The sequence below is a fragment of the Protomyctophum bolini genome (genome assembly GCF_963924005.1).
Source record: "Protomyctophum bolini genome assembly, chromosome: 11".
Classification (NCBI taxonomy): Eukaryota; Metazoa; Chordata; class Actinopteri; order Myctophiformes; family Myctophidae; genus Protomyctophum; species Protomyctophum bolini.
In genome coordinates this window covers 14409058-14428072 of record NC_137872.1, presented here as the reverse complement: position 1 = coordinate 14428072, position 19015 = coordinate 14409058, and the positions used below count along the sequence as shown (strand labels likewise).

The 19015-nt window shown below is 44.3% G+C and overlaps 1 protein-coding gene across 2 annotated transcripts in view; it reads right to left on the bottom strand.

Moving 5' to 3' along the window:
* The window catches only part of nherf1b (NHERF family PDZ scaffold protein 1b), a 43214-nt gene extending 28722 nt beyond the window's left edge, over window positions 1-14492 (bottom strand). For both annotated transcript variants that reach the window (XM_080775744.1, XM_080775745.1), the window contains exons 1-2: window positions 13948-14492; window positions 13156-13335 (exon numbers count right to left, since the gene is read on the bottom strand). In XM_080775744.1, the coding sequence (XP_080631870.1) occupies window positions 13156-13335; window positions 13948-14334 (567 nt within the window). In that variant the 5' untranslated portion in view covers window positions 14335-14492. The remainder of the gene's footprint in view (window positions 1-13155; window positions 13336-13947) is intronic.
* Between the last annotated feature and the right edge of the window lie 4523 nt (window positions 14493-19015).

Below are 19015 nucleotides of genomic sequence, written 5' to 3'. Positions count from 1 at the left end.
AAAACACAAATTCAAAGTTAGGCAGGAACAGCTACTTTGAATGTGCTCGTTTTATATTGTCTAACGAGGATACTATATTTTGTGGCCAAAGTTCATCAAAGGCCAAGTCAAACATTTCAAGACACACTGTATTCATGATCAGTGCAAAATAGCCTCTCTAACCTTAACCCCTTCTCGAAACGTTTATTTTTTTATTTATTAAGTTGACTTTGTTTAAGCATTGTGTCATACTTTAACTATTGAAAAATAGCAGATCTACAAGCTCATAGCGCGGCACGAGTGCCGCACTACGAGCTTGCAAATCTTTGAATATATATTCTTCTGAAGGGTTCCTGGAATAACATATTTTCAGATGGGGGTCGATGGCCAATTACATATAATTGTTGGGGTCGTTGACATGGAATATTGAGCACCACTGATATAGAAACATAAGTATTTCAGAAAACTGTCATGATTTAGAAGACATTTGTATAATCGTCCTCAGGTCTAAATGGGTTAATTAAGATGAACCACTGAAAAAGGATCAAAAATAGCAGATCTACAGGCTCACAACGTGTTGAATAACAATGTGATGTAAGCTTGTAGATCAGATTTAGGCTTTAGTCATACTCTATGGCTCCTCTTGTCTTGGCCGATGAGAAATGGCTTAGCAAGGGTCTGAGGGCGTCTAGAAGGTGGGTGGGGGTGGGGACGGGGGGGCTGAGTCTATTTCAGGGCGAAAGTCATTTCCGCCTCCACCCGTGGCCGGGCCGGGGCGCGGCCCTCCGGCCTCATTGTCAGGGCCTGGGGTGGCGAACCTTGTGGAGAATGGAATGCCGCTGCCGTTGTCTCCGACGGCCCAGCATCCCATGGGAAGCCCACCCACCCACTCACTGCCTCCTGCCCTGATCTAACCCCCCCTTACCAGGCTACCACACACACACACACACACACCTCACCCCTGGGGTTCAGTTCTCCGCCCCCCTCCCCTTCCTCTGCCCTTGACCCATGGGCCTTTTGGTGGCCGTGGGTTGAGGCGAGGGGAAGAAAGACACTGACGCTGCTGTTTGGAACCGGCGTCACCAGCTCAGCACGGCTGCACCGCTCGGCGCTTTCTTCAAACGATTATTATTAAGAGCTGAAGCAGTGGTCCTCGACCTTTTTCACCTCCAGGACCCCCAGTTTGATGCATAATTGTGCCACGTCGGAACACCATTTGAACCCAATGTATATACACTGTTGAAATCCATTGCTCATTTTAACCCATTAAGACCCGGGGCCGATTCTAAAAATAATAAAAGATCTGTAGTTTTCAAACCGTTTTCCGCCAAAATTACATTTATTTGGCCACGGACCCCTCATCTGAATTTTTTTCTTGCAGCATGGCACGAAGGTCCTTCACATGAAAAGGTTTGAGCACCACTGATACAGAAACATAAGCATTTCAGAAGACATCTTTTAGAATCGGCCTCAGCTCGTAATGGGTTAAGAGTGTTATTACATGGATCCTCCCTCCCTACCTTCCAGATAGACACTAGGTCCCTTCCTCTGTTAGTATATATATATATATATATACGTGCTCTTAAACAAGGTTACATAACAGACTTGAAATTGAAACACACAAATAGGAAAGAGCACAAACACATAAATCCACATATCCTTTAAGTTTAGTTGAAACGCCTATACGCCATCTTGTCATGTGGACACATTTCCCTTGGAACACGCAGAGCAACAATCAACACAGAGCACTGAAGGGAAGGGTGACTCCCAAACATTCTCACATTCTCACATACACAGTCGCACACACGCACGCATGTACGCATGCACACGCACATGCACACACGCGCACACACACACACACACACACATACACACACACACACCCGTGCCCAAACACACTTTCACATGTGCCAAAACATGTGCCCATGCACACATGCTATACTTCATGCTACCCCCGTCTCCATCAACACGCACGCACGGACACAGACACACACACACACACACACACAGACACACGCACACACTCCTGCATAATGCACAAAAAAAGAAACATTGTAGACAGGCGCCCAGGCATGAAAACAATACTGTAAGCGTAATGACGGCGTGTAAGAAAGACCCATGCAGTATACTGTATCTGATCCTGTGTCAGGCAAACACAATGGAAAGCTTTTTATTTTTTTTATCAAAAATAACCCCCCCTCCCCCCAACACAATACCCAGCTTTGTACCACTGTACAGATCGGCAAGCTCACAGCTTGGCGTGAGCTTGTGGATCAGCTATGAAGAGAAGAGGCACTAGTATAGAGCCCTGGGGGACCTCGCTCACTCTTCCATTATGGTGGTTTAAAGCAGTGGTTCGATTCCCATTCGAATCGAATCGTGACCGCAAGAATCGGAATCGAATCGAATCATTGGACAGCCCGATTCACAGCCCGTCCCAGAGATAGAAATGCCATTAATTAAATGGGGGTCTGTAGACTAATATGCATGTCAATGGGGGTCCTTGAAATTAAACGGGTTGAGAATCACCGCTAGAGCCGCACACATCTTCTCTTATTTATGGGGGTCACTGGAATATCTTTCCAAAGGGTGGTCCCCGGGCTAATTAGTGTCAATTTGGGGGTCCATGACATGAAAAATGTGGGGAACCCCTGGTTTAAAGTAGCTACAGTAACTTGAGTGAATGTACTTAATGGTCACTCTCCAGCAGCAGCAGGGCTGTCTGTCATGTCACCCAAGCTGGAGGAAATAAGAAGTGTTCCCTATAACTGAACCCGGAGGATTTACAGAGTGTCTGTTTTTCTACCTGGACCATGCATGCACACACGCGTCCGCCATCCGTCCTTCGGTCCTTCCGTGTGTGTGTGTGTGTGTTATGCACGTGCAGCATCTGTTGCTGTTACATGTTTTGGGCCGTCGGGACTGACTTTGGCTTATCCGTTAGAGTGGCTCACGGTGAGTAAGCAGGTAGAGGATCAGGCAGTATAATCCTACAGGCCACACGTGACTGTTGATGAACAAATTGGCTGCCAGCCGCGGCGAAGTGACCTTTCACCGCCCAAAAAAAACCAAAAACATTACGCCCCCCGAATCGTCATTTAGTAACACTACGCAACAGAGGCAGACTGTAGCCAGCGTTGCCAGATTCTGCGAGAGAAATAAGCGACCACCAGCTCTATGAAAACAAGCTCCAAAAGAGGCAACTATTACAGTCCAGTGGTTCCCAAAGTGGGGTCCGGGGACCTCCAGGGGGTCCCCAGCTAAATAGACCAGAGTCTAAATAGACTCTGAGTGTATACAAATGAACCACTTCAGCCACATTTCATATTATTCAAAATGTATCACAAATAGCAGATATACAGGCTCACAGTGTTACTGTTACATCACGTGTGCACGCTGTCCTCACAATACAGGCCACCACACATAGGATTACGCTGTGTGTGTGTGTGTGTGTGTGTGTGTGTATGTGTGTGCATGCGTGTGTCCATAAGACTGCTGCATGGTGCGCTCTGTTGTTGATGTGTTCAAACTGCTACCTTTTTGTTTACACTGACTACATCCGATATATCGTTGCTGTCGGGTAGAAACATCTTATCTCCTCTCCATATTCTAAAGTTTTGTGTTTTTTCGTAAATTAACGCCCTACTTGATCACACTACTACAGTGTAACACAAAAGTATCAAAAGTAGAAGATCTGCAAGCATAAAAATGCTTGGTTCTACGTTTTGAGCTTTTCGATCAGCCACTTTTGCTTTAGAATTTTAATCCTGAAAAGTAACAGTTTTGGACATATGAGGTTTCCACTGAGGTTTCTCCACCAGCTGGACCTCTGAAAGGTGTTTGACACCGTCAATCATTCAATTCTCTACTGAATAAGCTGAAGGCGGTTGGCTTTGATAACGCATCTGTGAACTGGATGACATCCTAGAAAAGTATGAAAACAAGTGCTTGATGTAAATGGAACCCTGTGCTCCTCCCTCCCAGTGAACTGTGGGGTTCCCCAAGGAAGCATACTAGGCCTGTTACTGTTTCTCCTATACATTAAATGACGTGAAAGCAGCCTGTAACTGCAATTTATTAGTGTCCGCTGATGATTCAGCACTTCGACCTGTTATCCTTGTTATTTTACTCTACGTATTTCACTCACGTATAGTTTTTTCTCCGCCACACCTGTGATGGATCCAATAAAGCAGTTTACGGAGAAGTCACAGAGAAAGCTAAAGGAATTAACTCTCCTCTACCTCCAGTGTTGTCAGGTCCGCTTATTATAAGTGACTTTGGGCTTGTTTTTCGATACAGTCGCTTGCAAATACTGGTAGTTGCTAATGCCAAGTTAAGAAGATGAACCACTTCAGCAATATTTCATATTATTCAAAATGTATCACAAATAGCAGGTCTACAGGCTCACAGTGTTGCATCACAGTATGATGTAAGCCAGTGGTTCCCAGACCTTTCAGGTCGAGAGACCCTGAAGAGATATTAGACGTTTGTAGGGACCCAAACTAGTGGAAATAGCAGATCTACAAGTGTATTGTTTGGCTTGTTTCAAAAGTGTAGTTGCTTAAAGCAGCATTTCTCAAACATTTTCATGCCAAGTATTGGTCCACGGACCACCATCTGAATATATTTTGTGCCAGCGATCCCCATACAAGACTCGTCTATTTTCAAATAGCTGATGCTTGGAAATGTACAAAGATACAAGTGTTTTGGAATGAGGTGAAGAATGAGCTGGACACCTTGATTGGATATAATTTGAACTAGCAGCTAAGGTATCCAGTGCAAGGACCTGACACAACGCCAAATTAGTTGGAATACTCTTATACGGTACATAGCGAGAAAGACCATAATCAAGCTTTGGATTCATAGAGACACTGCAGGGTGCTACACTGGATGATTGGTACAAGGAGGTAATGACAATCAATCGTGCAATCATGTCAAGACTGTGGTGTACGCGTTTGTCTTGTCATTATTATGTTCCTTTCTTTATTTTTTTTCAGTTTTTAGTTTTTTGTCCGTTTAATATAATGTCTGTTTGTATTGTGGTACTTTTTCTAAGTTTATTGCGATTGTATATTGTATATTGCGATTGAACAGATGTAAAATTCCAGAGCCTCAATAAAAATACATTGAAAAAAATACAATAATAATAAATAGCTGATGCATATAGGTTTAATCTGGTCAGCTTGTTTTCATAGACTCCTCGCTCAAGGAGGGGAGAGGAGAAAAAAGGGCTTTCTGGCAGACTGCGTTTGTTCTACCTCCTACTCAACAATGACAGGAAACCAGCCCTAAGCTTTCTGGAGTCTGTGTAACTGTGTACTGCTGGCCCGGCCCAAGGCAGAGCCCCTGCCGGGGATGAGACTTCCATTTCAGCCTGCTAGAACACAGACTTTCAACCTCTTCCATTTCAAAGGACCCCCCCCCCCAGTTTGATAGACCACGGACAGACCCCCATGTGGTCCAATGGTGGTCCCCGGGCCCGACATTTTGAACCAGCCAGCTGGAAAATACTCCGACCACAGCCTCCTCCATAGTAGGCGTGGCTGGCGTGCTGTCACCAATACATGACAAACGAGCAATGAAAAGTTGACATTTATTCTATTATTAGCCAATAGTTATCCTTATGACAGCCATTCTGGAAAGACATGACATCAGAAGGTTGACGAATGAAGCACTCTCGGAGGGATAAACATCCAGTCCTTTTCTTTTAACTGCACACACCCAGTAATGTCACATTGCTGCCAACATTTAAGTCTAAACTTGACTTAGACAAAACATAAGTCAATATACGCTGTGACACACCGAGTACATAATCAAAGTTGTAGGTTCATATTCTCAGAGTAGCACTTTTGAAAAGGTCCAGCTGAGAAATAATGTTTTTAAGGGCCTGCCACAGGATTACTGAGCTCATTCATACCGAGTAGACTGTTAAAACGTGGTTTCCTTTCCCTTAGCAGCTGATGCCTACTAGTCCACAAAACCAATTAAAAATGCCATTGTCGACCCACACACCGAATGCCACGCAGTGGAGGCTAAACCAATATAGAGTGAATCCTCCCACATAACCAGCAAAGGGGGGGGGGTGATTTGCTTAGAGAACCTTATTATGCTGTGTGGCTGGCAACCATCCCTCACACACACTCTCCCTGTCTATGGTAACACGGCGAGGGACAAAAAGCCAAGCGTCTGTGCTAAAAGCAGCAGAGGAGCCACGGTCTCTAATAAGCTGCTTTTATATGAATGGGCAGATTAGAGGCTCCGTATCCGGTAGAGAGAAGTTAGGGTGAAGTGAGGAGAGAAGAGAAGAGAAGAGAAGAGAAGAGAAGAGAAGAGAAGAGAAGAGAAGAGAAGAGAAGAGAAGAGGCCAATGTACATATAGCAGCCTTCACTTTCTCCCATTCAGAGACTCTGTGGTCCTGAGCCTGTTTTCTACGTACATCCCGCAGAATCCTCTCAACTTTATACTGAGCCTCGATATAGAACATAGAGACCGGACAACACACACACACACACACACACACACACACACACATAGAGACAGAGCACAAGCACAAACACACACACACACACACACACACACACACACACACACACACACACATATATATATATATATATATATGTATATATATATATATATATATATATATATATATATATATATATATATATACTGTATGTATACTAGGTCTCATCCTGTCACAGTCCATTTCATCTCGACACGGCAGGCTCTTCCTATTCCTATCCTGTAATTAGTGCCTTATGTAAGCAGAGCCGCCAGTCATTGTGGAAGAGTGTAGTCTCTCTCTAAACACCGTGCATGGGATCCCTGCCTGGCACACCTCAACCGCTCCCTATGGAATCTCTGTTTACATACAAACTATGGCCCCTTTTTGACAGCTATGTCTGTGGCTGTGTCCCTGGGTCTGTCTGTCCCTGTGTCCGAGCACGAAAATAGCGTTATAGCGTTTGTTCACCACCAAGTGTCACTGTTGCACAGCCTAACACACAGACACACACAGGCCAGGGAGGAGGGCGTGTACAGTACAGTACAGTACAGTACCACTCACTTCAGACAGGTCGGATTTTTTTCCTCAACGGCAAAACAAAGTGGCACTATGCTCTATTTATTGTGCCTGTTATATCTCAGCACACTTGATTGGTCACTTGACTAATAATTAATAAGCTTGCATATTCTAGGCTTTCTAGCCTACCCTCAGGGTTACTTGAGGGAGTTCAGGATGGAAACTTACAGGTCTGGAACTCCAGGGCCCATTTTCCACCAAAATAACTTTGGTTCAGGAACTGGTTCCGTTCTATAGATTCTTGGAACCTTGGTGCTTTCACAGAACCGGAGGCCATTTTTTCTGGTTCCAGTTCCGCAACTTAACTATTCATTTTCAGTGGAAACACTCTGAACTGATTCAGGGGGAAAAGAACCCAACCGGTTCAACGCCGGTGGAAAAGGGGCCTCAGAGTGTACAAATGGAACCTCTTGCTCAGAGTTATGGGGGTCCATGAAATGGAAAAAAGAATGCTTGGGAACCACTGGTTTAAATAAATGCGACGTCCTGAAAGTGTCACTATTGACGCTGGTCAGAGCGACAGCCATGGCGATAGGGAATACCCCTGCTGCTATGTACGTGACTGCATTTCACAATGGGAGGTTCGGGTTTTCTCCGCCTGGTAAACACAGAATGAATGACCTTTGGAAGCGATCACGCTGTGTTTCTTTCGGTATGGTTTGTCCCACTGTGAAGGGAAGGACGAGAGCTCTGAACCCTTCTGTGTCCACGTTTCATCTTTGCCCCATAAATTAATGCTATTTTCTGCCTTGAACCAATCAAGCCGTATTTGAAAAATAGCAAATCTATAGGCTCATAACGCGTCACTCGCAAGTGGTTGTGAGCTTTTGGAATCTTTCCCCTATAATGACTTGCCCAAAATGGAGAGGCCAGGTTGATAGTGCTTAAAAAAAGTAGTTTCATGGAGATATATTTTTGTTTTTCTCGCATTCCTGAGCCAATCATTTTGCTGACTGAGACTCAAATGCAGGTCAGTTGAGTCTCCTACCGGATTATTGGCTTAGCAGAGTGACGAAAACAAACCAATGTCCATGAATTCATGGCTTCATGGGCTGTCATTTTTTGGGTGAACTACTCCTTTAAGTGTGTCTGTGGGTCTTATACATATTTAAGCGATTATTAACGAGAGCTTATGACTAAATAATAACTACATTGGGTCAAGTGGAACACACAGTTTTGGACATACAAGGTTTCCAGTGTTTTTCTTCTGCATCATCATCATCGCTCATTCTAGTTACTTCACACACCCCCGTGCATTGTTGAACTTCACCTACTGTCATCCACTCGCACGCGCACACACACACACACACACACACACACACACACACACACACACACACACACACACGCATGCACGCACACACACACACAAAACAAAGCAAAATACAAAGATAGCACTCACCACATGAGAGTAACTATGGCAACCTTGAGCGAGTTTCCTCCGTTTCCGGAGCGGGCGTTCCGTCTTCGAACCCTCTTTTGTGTTGCTTCAAAGTCTGAGCCACAGACGTACGGACGTCAACGTGACTGCTAAACCAACATGTATGTGTGTGTGTGTGTGTGTGTGTGTGTGTGTGTGTGTGTGTGTGTGTGTGTGTGTGTGTGTGTGTGTGCGCGCGCACACGCGTGCACGTGTGTGTCACTGCGTAGTGCGTAGGCCACAGGGAGGGCATGAGGAATGCTCGACAGGATGCAGGCTGAGAATTCCAGAAAAACACACAACTCTGTACAAAACACCCGAGCGAGAAACACTTTCTTTATAGAGTTCTCCAAAGAGTTTCTTAGGAGTGTCGTTGTTGCAGGGGCATGGGTTTGATCCCCACGAGGGGACGCTGTGGGCGCTGGGGGTGTGTTTTCATCGGTGCCCAAACCCAAGGTGGGGTTTCCAAAAGGGAGTTTGCATGTTCTCTCCATGTCCCCTAGGGTAGGTACTATAGTAAAATACGCACATCACTTCGTGGAGGTGCTGGGTTCAAAAAGTGACATAGGAAAAGAGAAGGTAACCCGCACACTATGTAAAAAAGGAGTGGCGTTGTTTGTGTCGGGACCACTTCCCTCTGGCTTGCGATTCAATACAGATAGGCCTTTTCGGGGAGGGGTCAGAATAAATTATATAGACTTAGATGGTTTTTCGTTTCAACTGCTCAATTATCCCTTACTGAATAGAGATTGGGATTTGTATTCACAATCTTTTTTTACATACTTTAGTGTTACAATGTGTCATCATTGTGGAGCACTCAGGAGCCACCTGCTGACAAACTTGTTTGTCACAGACACCATCACTATTATGTCACATTTCCGTCTCATTATCATCACTCGTTCGTTCAACCACAGGCGCAAAAGTGATGTTGGCAAATTAGGAAGTGAAACCTTCTTTTCATAAAAATAACAAGAACACATGTACACGACACGTGCGTGTGCGTGTGTGTGTGTGTGTGTGTGTGTGTGTGTGTGTGTGTGTGCATATGTGTGTGTGTGTGTGTGTGTGTGTGTGTGTGTGTGTGTGTGTGTGTGTGTGTGTGTGTGTGCGCGTGCGTGTTGTTCAGGGGGTTGCAGAGCTGCAGTGGACAGCCAACGACTGTTTAGACGCCTGTAGGCGAATCAGCCACAATAATACACAAACGGGCACCGTACAGACGGTGCAAAGGAAAGCTTTGTGTGTAACAGAGAGAGTGGGGGGGGGGGGACGGACTTATAAACGATAAACACAAGAAATGGACAGAGATACTGTATGGAGAGAGAGACGGGGAGAGGGAGATGATGCGGAGGGTGGAGGTGGGGGGAGAGAGAGAGGGCAGGGCAGGAGAGAAAGAGATACTTATAATTTATAAACAATAAACACACGAAATGGACAGAAATACTGTGGACTTTAGAGAGAGATAGAAAGAGAGAGACAGGGAGAGGGAGACGATGGGGAGGCTGGAGGTGGGGGGAGAGAGAGAGCGAGACAGAGGGCACAGAGAGAGAGAGAGAGAGAGAGAGAGAGAGAGACATAGAGGGAACACAGAGGGACAGAGATGAAGACAGCCCCGGGGGTAAACATCCGGAACACAGCAGGGGGTACAGATGTTCCAGACTACACAGCCAGCCTCTCCTCCACGAGTACTATGCAACCACATTAACCCATTAAGACCTTGAGGCTGACTCTACAAATGCCTTCTAAATTAGACATATCACAGAATGACAAAAATATAAATTAACTATAGGGCATACAAATCTTGGAAACAATTGACATGGCAATATTTTCTTATATATATATATATATATATATATATATATATATATTTATTTATAAAAAAAAACTGAGCGGTGCAACTATACTGTTATTGTTACTGTAGCCTACTGAACTCCTGTACTACTCATACTGTACTCTGTACTGTACTGTACTGTACTGTACGTGTATGTATTGTACTCATACTGTACTCAGTGTGAAGCTCAACATGCATACACCTCGTACTCATACATAGAGAGTCATTGGAGCGGTGTGCACCGCTCAAAAATAAGTATACCTTTCAACAGATATACATGTACTGTATGCTGCAGGCCTGCTGAAACGGTATATTGCGGCAGCCCTACTCGACTCAGCCTTGCAAACAGCCACGCTCCAAAGAACATGAGAGGGATGAAGTCACTTCCAACACGTCAGAAATCCACAGGCAGCTAACCGTAGCATGAGAGAACGAACGCGTTTCACTGACAACTGCTGTTCATCACAGAACAAACGTTTAGAGACTTTGTGGAGCGGGCATTGATTGCATTTCTAGGAGAAGAGGAGAAAGAAAAGTGAAGGCCACCAAAACTATGCACCGTGGTTGTGTCGTCGTCGTTGATGTGGTAATGTCGAGCAACTTCAAAAACGTTGTTTTCTTCCCTCGCTTCTCGACTCAAAGGAAGAGGAGAGTGTTTGTCGTCACCGGAGCCTAGCCTAAACATCCCAGTTTGTCCTTGGTTCTCAATGTTGTGCGTTAAGTCTGTCATTAGACTTGACACTGACATTGTGTTTATCTCTGACTGCTGTGCAAAACACAACGGCCAGATTACTGGTGACAGACACACGCACACGCACGCACATGTGCGCGTGCACACACACACACACACACACACACACACACACACACACACACACACACACACACACAGTGTCGGAAGAATGTGTGCGGCATGCAATCTGCTCCGTATGGATGGCCTCCTGTTTTATCTAAATGCTGCTCTCAGCTTGACTTTGCATCACAAATCACACTAGGTGATTCTTCAGTGTGGTTGAAGGGACATAGCACTGCTGGCCTACACAGAACCTGTCCTCTGACTGTGGTTCTTAGAGGTTCTCTAATGGTTCTTCAACATAGAACCTCTAATCTTCTCGACCATTTGACAAAGGTGCTATAAAATTATAATATGTTTCTGAATTTGCAGTATTTCCGTGTATTGTTCCTTTCAAGACATAGCCTCCAGCATATTTTGATACAAGATGCCGTAAAGTGAAAACTAAATTGAATGCACAACTCTTCCGACCAAACTTTATCTGAAACACTTTGCTTATACTTGAGGAACAATGTCGTCATAATGTTCTTTGTTGCATAACCACACTAACCAATGTACACAGAGAGCGGGTTGCTGCAATAAACATTCCATGAAGAAAAACCTTGATGGCTTGAATGTCCATTCTTTTCTCCATTGGACAAAGACACCTTAAAAGGAGTAATTCCACCAAAAGATTACTTATTTTCTATCATTTACATATATAGCAACATCAGTTTTTCATAAAACTGTTAGAACACATTTTTTTTAGACTTGGCCTCAGATATAAATGGGGTTGGAGTCAACTAAGGATGGACCCTGCGAGAGACAGAGGGTGCCAGACAGTCCCAGTCTGGGACACTGTTTACTTGAACCCGAGGCTGAAGCAGGTTGTTTGTCCAGTTCTGTTCCCCTGCAGCGACGGACCCGCCCACAACAAATGTCCGGCCAACCGAGTGGCCCGCCTACAGCCTGACCCGCTCTGCCAAGGCCAAAACAATAAGCAGCGTGTGAGACCACTGCTGGTAGCTACAAGCTGTACATATCAATGATGTTACCCACACAGACCACCTATTCTCTCTGTGTAGAAAAATAATAACAACCTGAATATCCTCTAACCACTATTTTACACTTGATCGTACAAACGTTTTCCACCTATAATGACCCAATAGGGTCATAATCACCCAAATAGGGAAACGAGGTAGAAAGTGGTTAACTAGCATTACTATTTTGTGTACGAAATACAATTAATAGGCAGCTATTATAGTGCCTGTATCATTTCTACACCTGAGTATTAAATAATAACACTCTGGATTCGACAGTGTATAATGAGTTAAAACTCATTTGTGTGCATGCTGCCTGCCTGTACACTGAAGTGGGACTCTGGATGCAATTTAAATGCCGAGAAGCTATTGTATAGTGAGAGCATCTTCTCTACTAACGTCTCCATTTAAAATGAGGCCTGGCTGCACGGAGCACAGGTGGGGGAAGCAATCTCTCACACATTACGCACACAGTCAAACACAGGCCCAATGTGAGAGCGTCCAAATGGAACCACTGTGTACTCTCTGACACTGTCTCAGTACTCTCAGTTTGACCCTCAGAGTACAAAGCATTCTACTCTCTCCCAGTGTACTTTCAGCATACAGTACACCCGGCTCAGAGTCAAGTATTGTAGGACTGACTTGCACAAAACAACCTGTCCCTACTTTAATAGACTTCTCACACCTCTTCGGGACCCCCCCCCCCCCCCCCCCCCCGCTACAATCTTGAGCCAGGGACCTCCAATATTAAGATGCGTTTTCCACCATTCCACAATTTTCCAAAATGTTTCAAATTGTGCTATTTTTTATTTTTTTCATTGAAAGATCTTGAAAAAGCGTGAGAAGAAACTAGTGATTTAGGAGGCATGAGGCATGACGTCTGAATGGGTTGTTTGGCTACACGGGACTCCTTGGAAGTGAACCCCCTCAAGGACCCCCTGAGAGGAGGTGAGGTCTACAGGGGACTCCTTGGAAGTGAACCCCCTCAAGGACCCCCTGAGAGGAGGTGAGGTCTCCGGGACCGAACTGACCTTCTCAGAGTCGATGCTCAGCTTCTTGTCGCCGTGGACGTGGATCTCTCCGTTGCCGTTCTCCGAGTCTCGTGGGAGTGGGACCGGCGTGGTGCACGGCGACGACTCCCGCGGCGTCATCATCACCATCACCATCATCCCGTTGTCCTCCGTACACTGCTGCAGTTCCTCCTCCTCTACCTCAGAGGCGGAACGTCAGAAAGAAATGGGGGTAAATTATTGTTCCCATATAGCCTCATTTCTAATATGAAAAGCAAAAATAGTAGATCTACAACAAGCTAGATTTTCTATTTTTCCACTGTTTATTTGTGGGGGCTAAAATGTTTGAAAATGTTCGCCTATGGAGCCTACCATGCCACGTTGAAAGTGGTTAATAAATGAATGGTTGCGTTAAACAATAAAACACGTATAATGTATGGAGATGGAGATGGATTGCAATGAAATCAGCTGGTTAATCTGAGAAAAAAAAACATGCTTCAGAGTTGAGGACAACAATATTCAATATAAAATAACTGAATTTAATTTAAGATTAAAAATGTGAACACCAGCAGGATGCCGCAAATGAGGATTAAAATTACGAATTAAAATTACGAAAATGTGAACACCAGGATGCCCCAAAGGACGAATTTAAATGACGGAATTAAATATGAAAACTAGGATGCCACAAATGAGGAATTCAAATTACGAATTTAAATGACGAAAATGTGACTACCAGGATGCCCCAAAGGACGAAATTAAATGACGAAATGTGAACACCAGTCCAGGATGCCCCAAATGACTGCCCTGCTCTACCTCTCCTTCCTCCACATCCTCCTCCTCCTCATCGTCCAGGGGCAGCGGGACACCGTCCGTCACGTACTCCCGCTGACACTTGAGGCCGTGCTTCTTGAGCAACGCGTCCGTGTCCGCGTCCACCACCACCAGCTCCAGGCGGCCGTGCGTGGCGCGGATGCGCGACACCACCTGCTGGTGGCTCTCGCCGTCCACGGCGTCGCCGTTGACAAACACCAGGCGGTCGCCAGCGCGCAGCCCCGAGCACTCGGACGGGCTGTCGGCCTCCACCAGGCGGATGAACTGGCCCGTCTTGCCCTTCTCCCCGTGGAGGTGGAAGCCGTAGCCGTTGTCGCCCTTCTCCAGGACGCACAGCCTCGGGCGGAGATAGTCGCTCTTGCTCGGCATCGTGTGTTAGTGTGTGGCTGTCTCTGTTGTTGTTTTGAGTTTTTCCAGCGCACTTTGTTTCCTTCTTCTTACTCTCAACTTGTTGCTGCTTGGAGCGGGAGGTCGTGGAGGGAAAGACTCGCCAGAACTGTCCGTCTGCAGAGCGCTGTTGACGTTGTGTTCAGGATGCTGGGGATAGAAACTATGAATGATCAACTCTCTCTCTCTCTTTCTCGCTGTGGTTCGAAAAGAACCTCCGCCCTCTGGGAGAAATCCGGCGCCGTCCTTGGAAACGGTGGTCTGGTTGTCACCTCCCTGCGCGCGCACAGACACACACGCACGCATGTACTGTGACGCACCAAATACACACACACACAAACGCGCGCGCGCACACACACACACACACACACACACACACGCACGCACAGACACACGTACTCTCTCTCTCTCTCTCTCTCTCTCTCTCTCTCTCTCTCTCTCTCTCTCTCCCTCAAAGTAGTGGAAATGTGCTACTATAGCCTACAATGTTTCACAGCAATTAGACGCTGCGTTCATGATTTGAGGGCATTTTGTTAAAAATGGGCCACATCTGTAAATCTTATAGCCAGCCAACCACGATATAATATAAAACATCACACCCGTGGGAAGTGAGGGGCGCTCTTATCATCATACAGTACATCATATCATTCCATGCCATCATTTGCGTCCTCCTCGCCAGACGCCAGGCTTTCTTCAGTGTTTGTGTTTGCGTAATGTTTGTGTTTACACACTCAAAGTTGTCCATTATCAATGGCATTTCATGTTTGTGTTAAGTTTGTGTATTGGCTGTTTGCATACACAAAAAGATGGACATATAGGAGGGGCCCCTCAAAAATCAAACAGTGTTGATCACGGCGGATTTACAGTAGGGCGGGGACCCTGGGCTAGACAATTTATTTTTCTTCAATAATGGGGTATTTTGGTTTAATTTTGGTGTAACTTTGGGGTACCCACAGGCCCCCCCAAAAGAGAGAGGCAGGCAGGCAGGCAGGCAGGCAGACAGACATTTTATTCGATTTTTATTATCGATTTATTATTTTTATTAGAACGATGGCTTCCGTTATCGTATTGCAACTTTTCAGAAATTGAAAGCCTGCAGTTTCTATTAGCTTCGATTCCCCATTGATGATGATGACGTTGTCTGAACGGCCCACAGCCCTCCTATGAGATACAGACTGAGTAGAAATAAAATTTTGAATTTTCTCATGAACATTAGTGAGGACCAATTATATGAAGGCAGGTTGAAAAGTGGTGAAGTAGTCCTTTAAAACCACAGCAGCCTTTTGACCTACCGCGAACATTGCCAGGTTCACTCAGTCTCTCTCTTAGTCCGGGAGGTTTCATATGAGAGGCCTATTGCAGCCAGTGACTGAGTGATGGACTTTAAACTGAAATCTAAAACCAGATCAATGAATACGTGTTTCATTCCATGACAAAATAATGTTTTAAATGAATAGATGGGATGGGATTTAATTGGAAGGTGGGGTTTGTTGTAATTCTGCTTGGTTGTATAGGGTTATTATTCATATATGTAGGGATTGTAGGCGAAGGGAGAGCAGTGATGGGCAGTAGTAATGACGTTTCCTCGAGTACTGTATTTCGTTGCTGTCGGGCAGATACCTCTTAACTCCATATTCTGTTTTTTTGTGAATTCATGCCCTACTTGATCACACTAGTATACAGCGTCACACAAAGGCATCAAAGTAGCAGATCCACAAACAACCTTTTGAGCTTGGAGAAATCCTGAAAAGTAACACTTTTGGACATATGAGGTTTCCACCCGACAGAGAGGTAGAGAGAATATGATCATATGTTTTTGAGTAATAAAATACGTGGGTATTTGTGTTTTTACATACTTTTACTCTCTACATTTCAAAGACAAGACTTTAACACAGCAATATTATGATATAAAAAAGAAAACATTTGTAATTATATTCAAAAGCCAGTACATAAGCTACCAAATTTGACTGAGCGATGTTGCAGTTGAGCAATATTTCACCATGGATCTGTACTGACTCAAGTACAAGTTTATTGTGTAAAACAGAATGATGAAATTGTGTAATGATGAATGATGAAACTAAAACAGAATGATGAATTGACCACAGATCTACAAGCTAAAAGAACGTTAAAAGTTTTACTTTTATTTTTGATTCGTGAATTTGTGTGTATTTTTTGAGGGCCACTAGCCCCTCCTATATATATGTCCAGCTTTGAGGGTTTGTGTAAACACAAACATTGAATGCCATTGACAAAGAATGGCCAGTTTTGAGTGTTAAACATTGTGTACACAAACATTGAAGACAAAAGTGAGGACGCAAATTGTGATTGGCCGGAATGAGATGATGTATGATGCTATAATATGATAAGAGTGCCCCTCACTTCACAGTTCACACAGGTGTGATTTTTGTTTTTCAACCCATAAAAATGGTTTCTGAGACATTGCATGGAGAACACTGAGCTACATACAATATAGGCCAGAAACATAAGCTTGGATAAGATTGTGGTTCTTCTTACTCGTGCCACATTGGTGGAGGTGTGAGTTTCTATTTCATCATGAGTTGCTTGTTTCCCACCGAGGTCAAAGATTACTCACATCCACCCAGGTGCTGGAGGTAGAGAGGCCAAGGTTCACATCCACCCAGGTGGTGGAGGTAGAGAGGCCAAGGTTCACATCCACCCAGGTGCTGGAGGTAGAGAGGCCAAGGTTCACATCCACCCAGGTGGTGGAGGTAGAGAGGCCAAGGTTCACATCCACCCAAGTGCTGGAGGTAGAGGCCAAGGTTCACATCCAGGCGCACTCTACCGAGTCCTGTCTATTATACCTAACAGACACGATAAAAAAGGAAGTTGACAAAGGCAAGTACTGCAGGATGGTCATGCTGGACTTTCAGAAGGCCTTCGACACAGTCAACCACAAGATATTACTATATAAATTAAAGGCAATAGGTTTCAATGTGTCCTACCATAAGATGCCCCCTCTGATGCCGTTCTTCGAGACCAACTATATGTGTCAGAGCAAATCGGCTATGTATACAATTCTATTGGATGATGTACGATGATAAAAGTGCCCCTCACTTCACATGGGTGTTATTTTTGTATCATAGTGCACTGCAATGTATCCTCTGCATTTAACCTATCCGGCTATAGGAGCACAACCCAGAACCCTGAACCCTACAAATGTAGGCTATTGGCATCAAAATATACTTACCAATAGCAAAAAGTATACTCATTATGCAGAATTTCCACATTTCACAAGTTTACAAAGTAACTACGATAGTAACTAAAGTTTTCTAATAACTGTAGTAGAGTAAAACTTGAGTTGTTGAGTAAGTTAAAAAAAACTTACTTAGTTACTTTCCGCCACTGGTCAATTAGGCAACAGTGAGCCACTGGTTGACCATTAGACGCAGCCATGCAGGTCTTCTTACAGGGTCGTTTCTGCCACCTAGTGGTGTTGATATAGTATGGAACTCTAAGCAGGGTGCCCATGAAATGAAAGCCTGGGTATCGAGGCTAGGGTGCCCATAGCCTGGATCCAGCCCAAAGACCCCGCCCACTCTGAGTGGACTGCTGATAAACAGGCTAGGGTGCCCAGCCAAATCAATGTAATGTTTTATTTCACTAGAAGTCAATTCACTAACTAGCCTGGAAACCAGACAAATCTGCCAGTGCAGGGGGAAAATAGCCCCTGTGACATTAGTCTGGCCATGCCAGCCTAATGACTAACTATCCTAACATTTTAAATATCACCAGTGTGAAGTGTACAGTTAAGACACAAGTCAATTTCATTTAAGTACGTCCTACGATTAAATATTTGAATAGTGATTCATAGCATGAATTATCTAGTTAATTGCACAATTAACAAATAAGTCATACATTTTTATCTGTTCACAATGTACCATAGAGGGATATCTCAGTCTTGTATACCTCTTATTAACATGAGTAGAAAACTATGCTGGCTATATGCGAAAATGTACTTAAATGTATAATTAATATGACTGTACTGTCCACCTTTATACTAAAATATATTTTTTGTTACAACACTAAAGGATGGACCTCAAACAGGATCCTACAAAAGAAAACAAAATGTATATGAGCAGAGGATATTGTAATGTAGCCAATGTGTGACTTTTTCCTCTCAGTGAAAGTCAATTTGATGGTCTGTGTGACATGATGAAAATGTTTGAATCCTAAGACACACATACTGTACATATTGTACACAAGGACAACCAAGACAGAGTCAAAGCGACGTCATGTGCATTACAAAATAGACTTTTTTTTATAGAGCATACAACATACAATAGCACCTTTTCATGGCACTTTGTGATCACATCACTTTGACGGACAAACGTGACATAGTAGGGGAGCATAGGGAGAGAGAGAATGGTGATTTCACACCAATTTGTTTAACGGGATCATGACATGAAAAAGGTTTTTGTAATTTCTTAGGTTTTCTGTCAATTGCACCCAAAAACCCTGAACTTAACATTCAGTAGATTTTCTGTGATCTGGGGTTTTCGTCCCACCATTGACAACCTATAGGCTATATAAGGCAAACATTTCAAAATTTCAGTACCATGTGACTGTCAAAGGGTTTTCATGATTCTGAATCTAATGCTGAATCATGAAAACCCCCTAGTTTGACACGTCACATGATACTTAA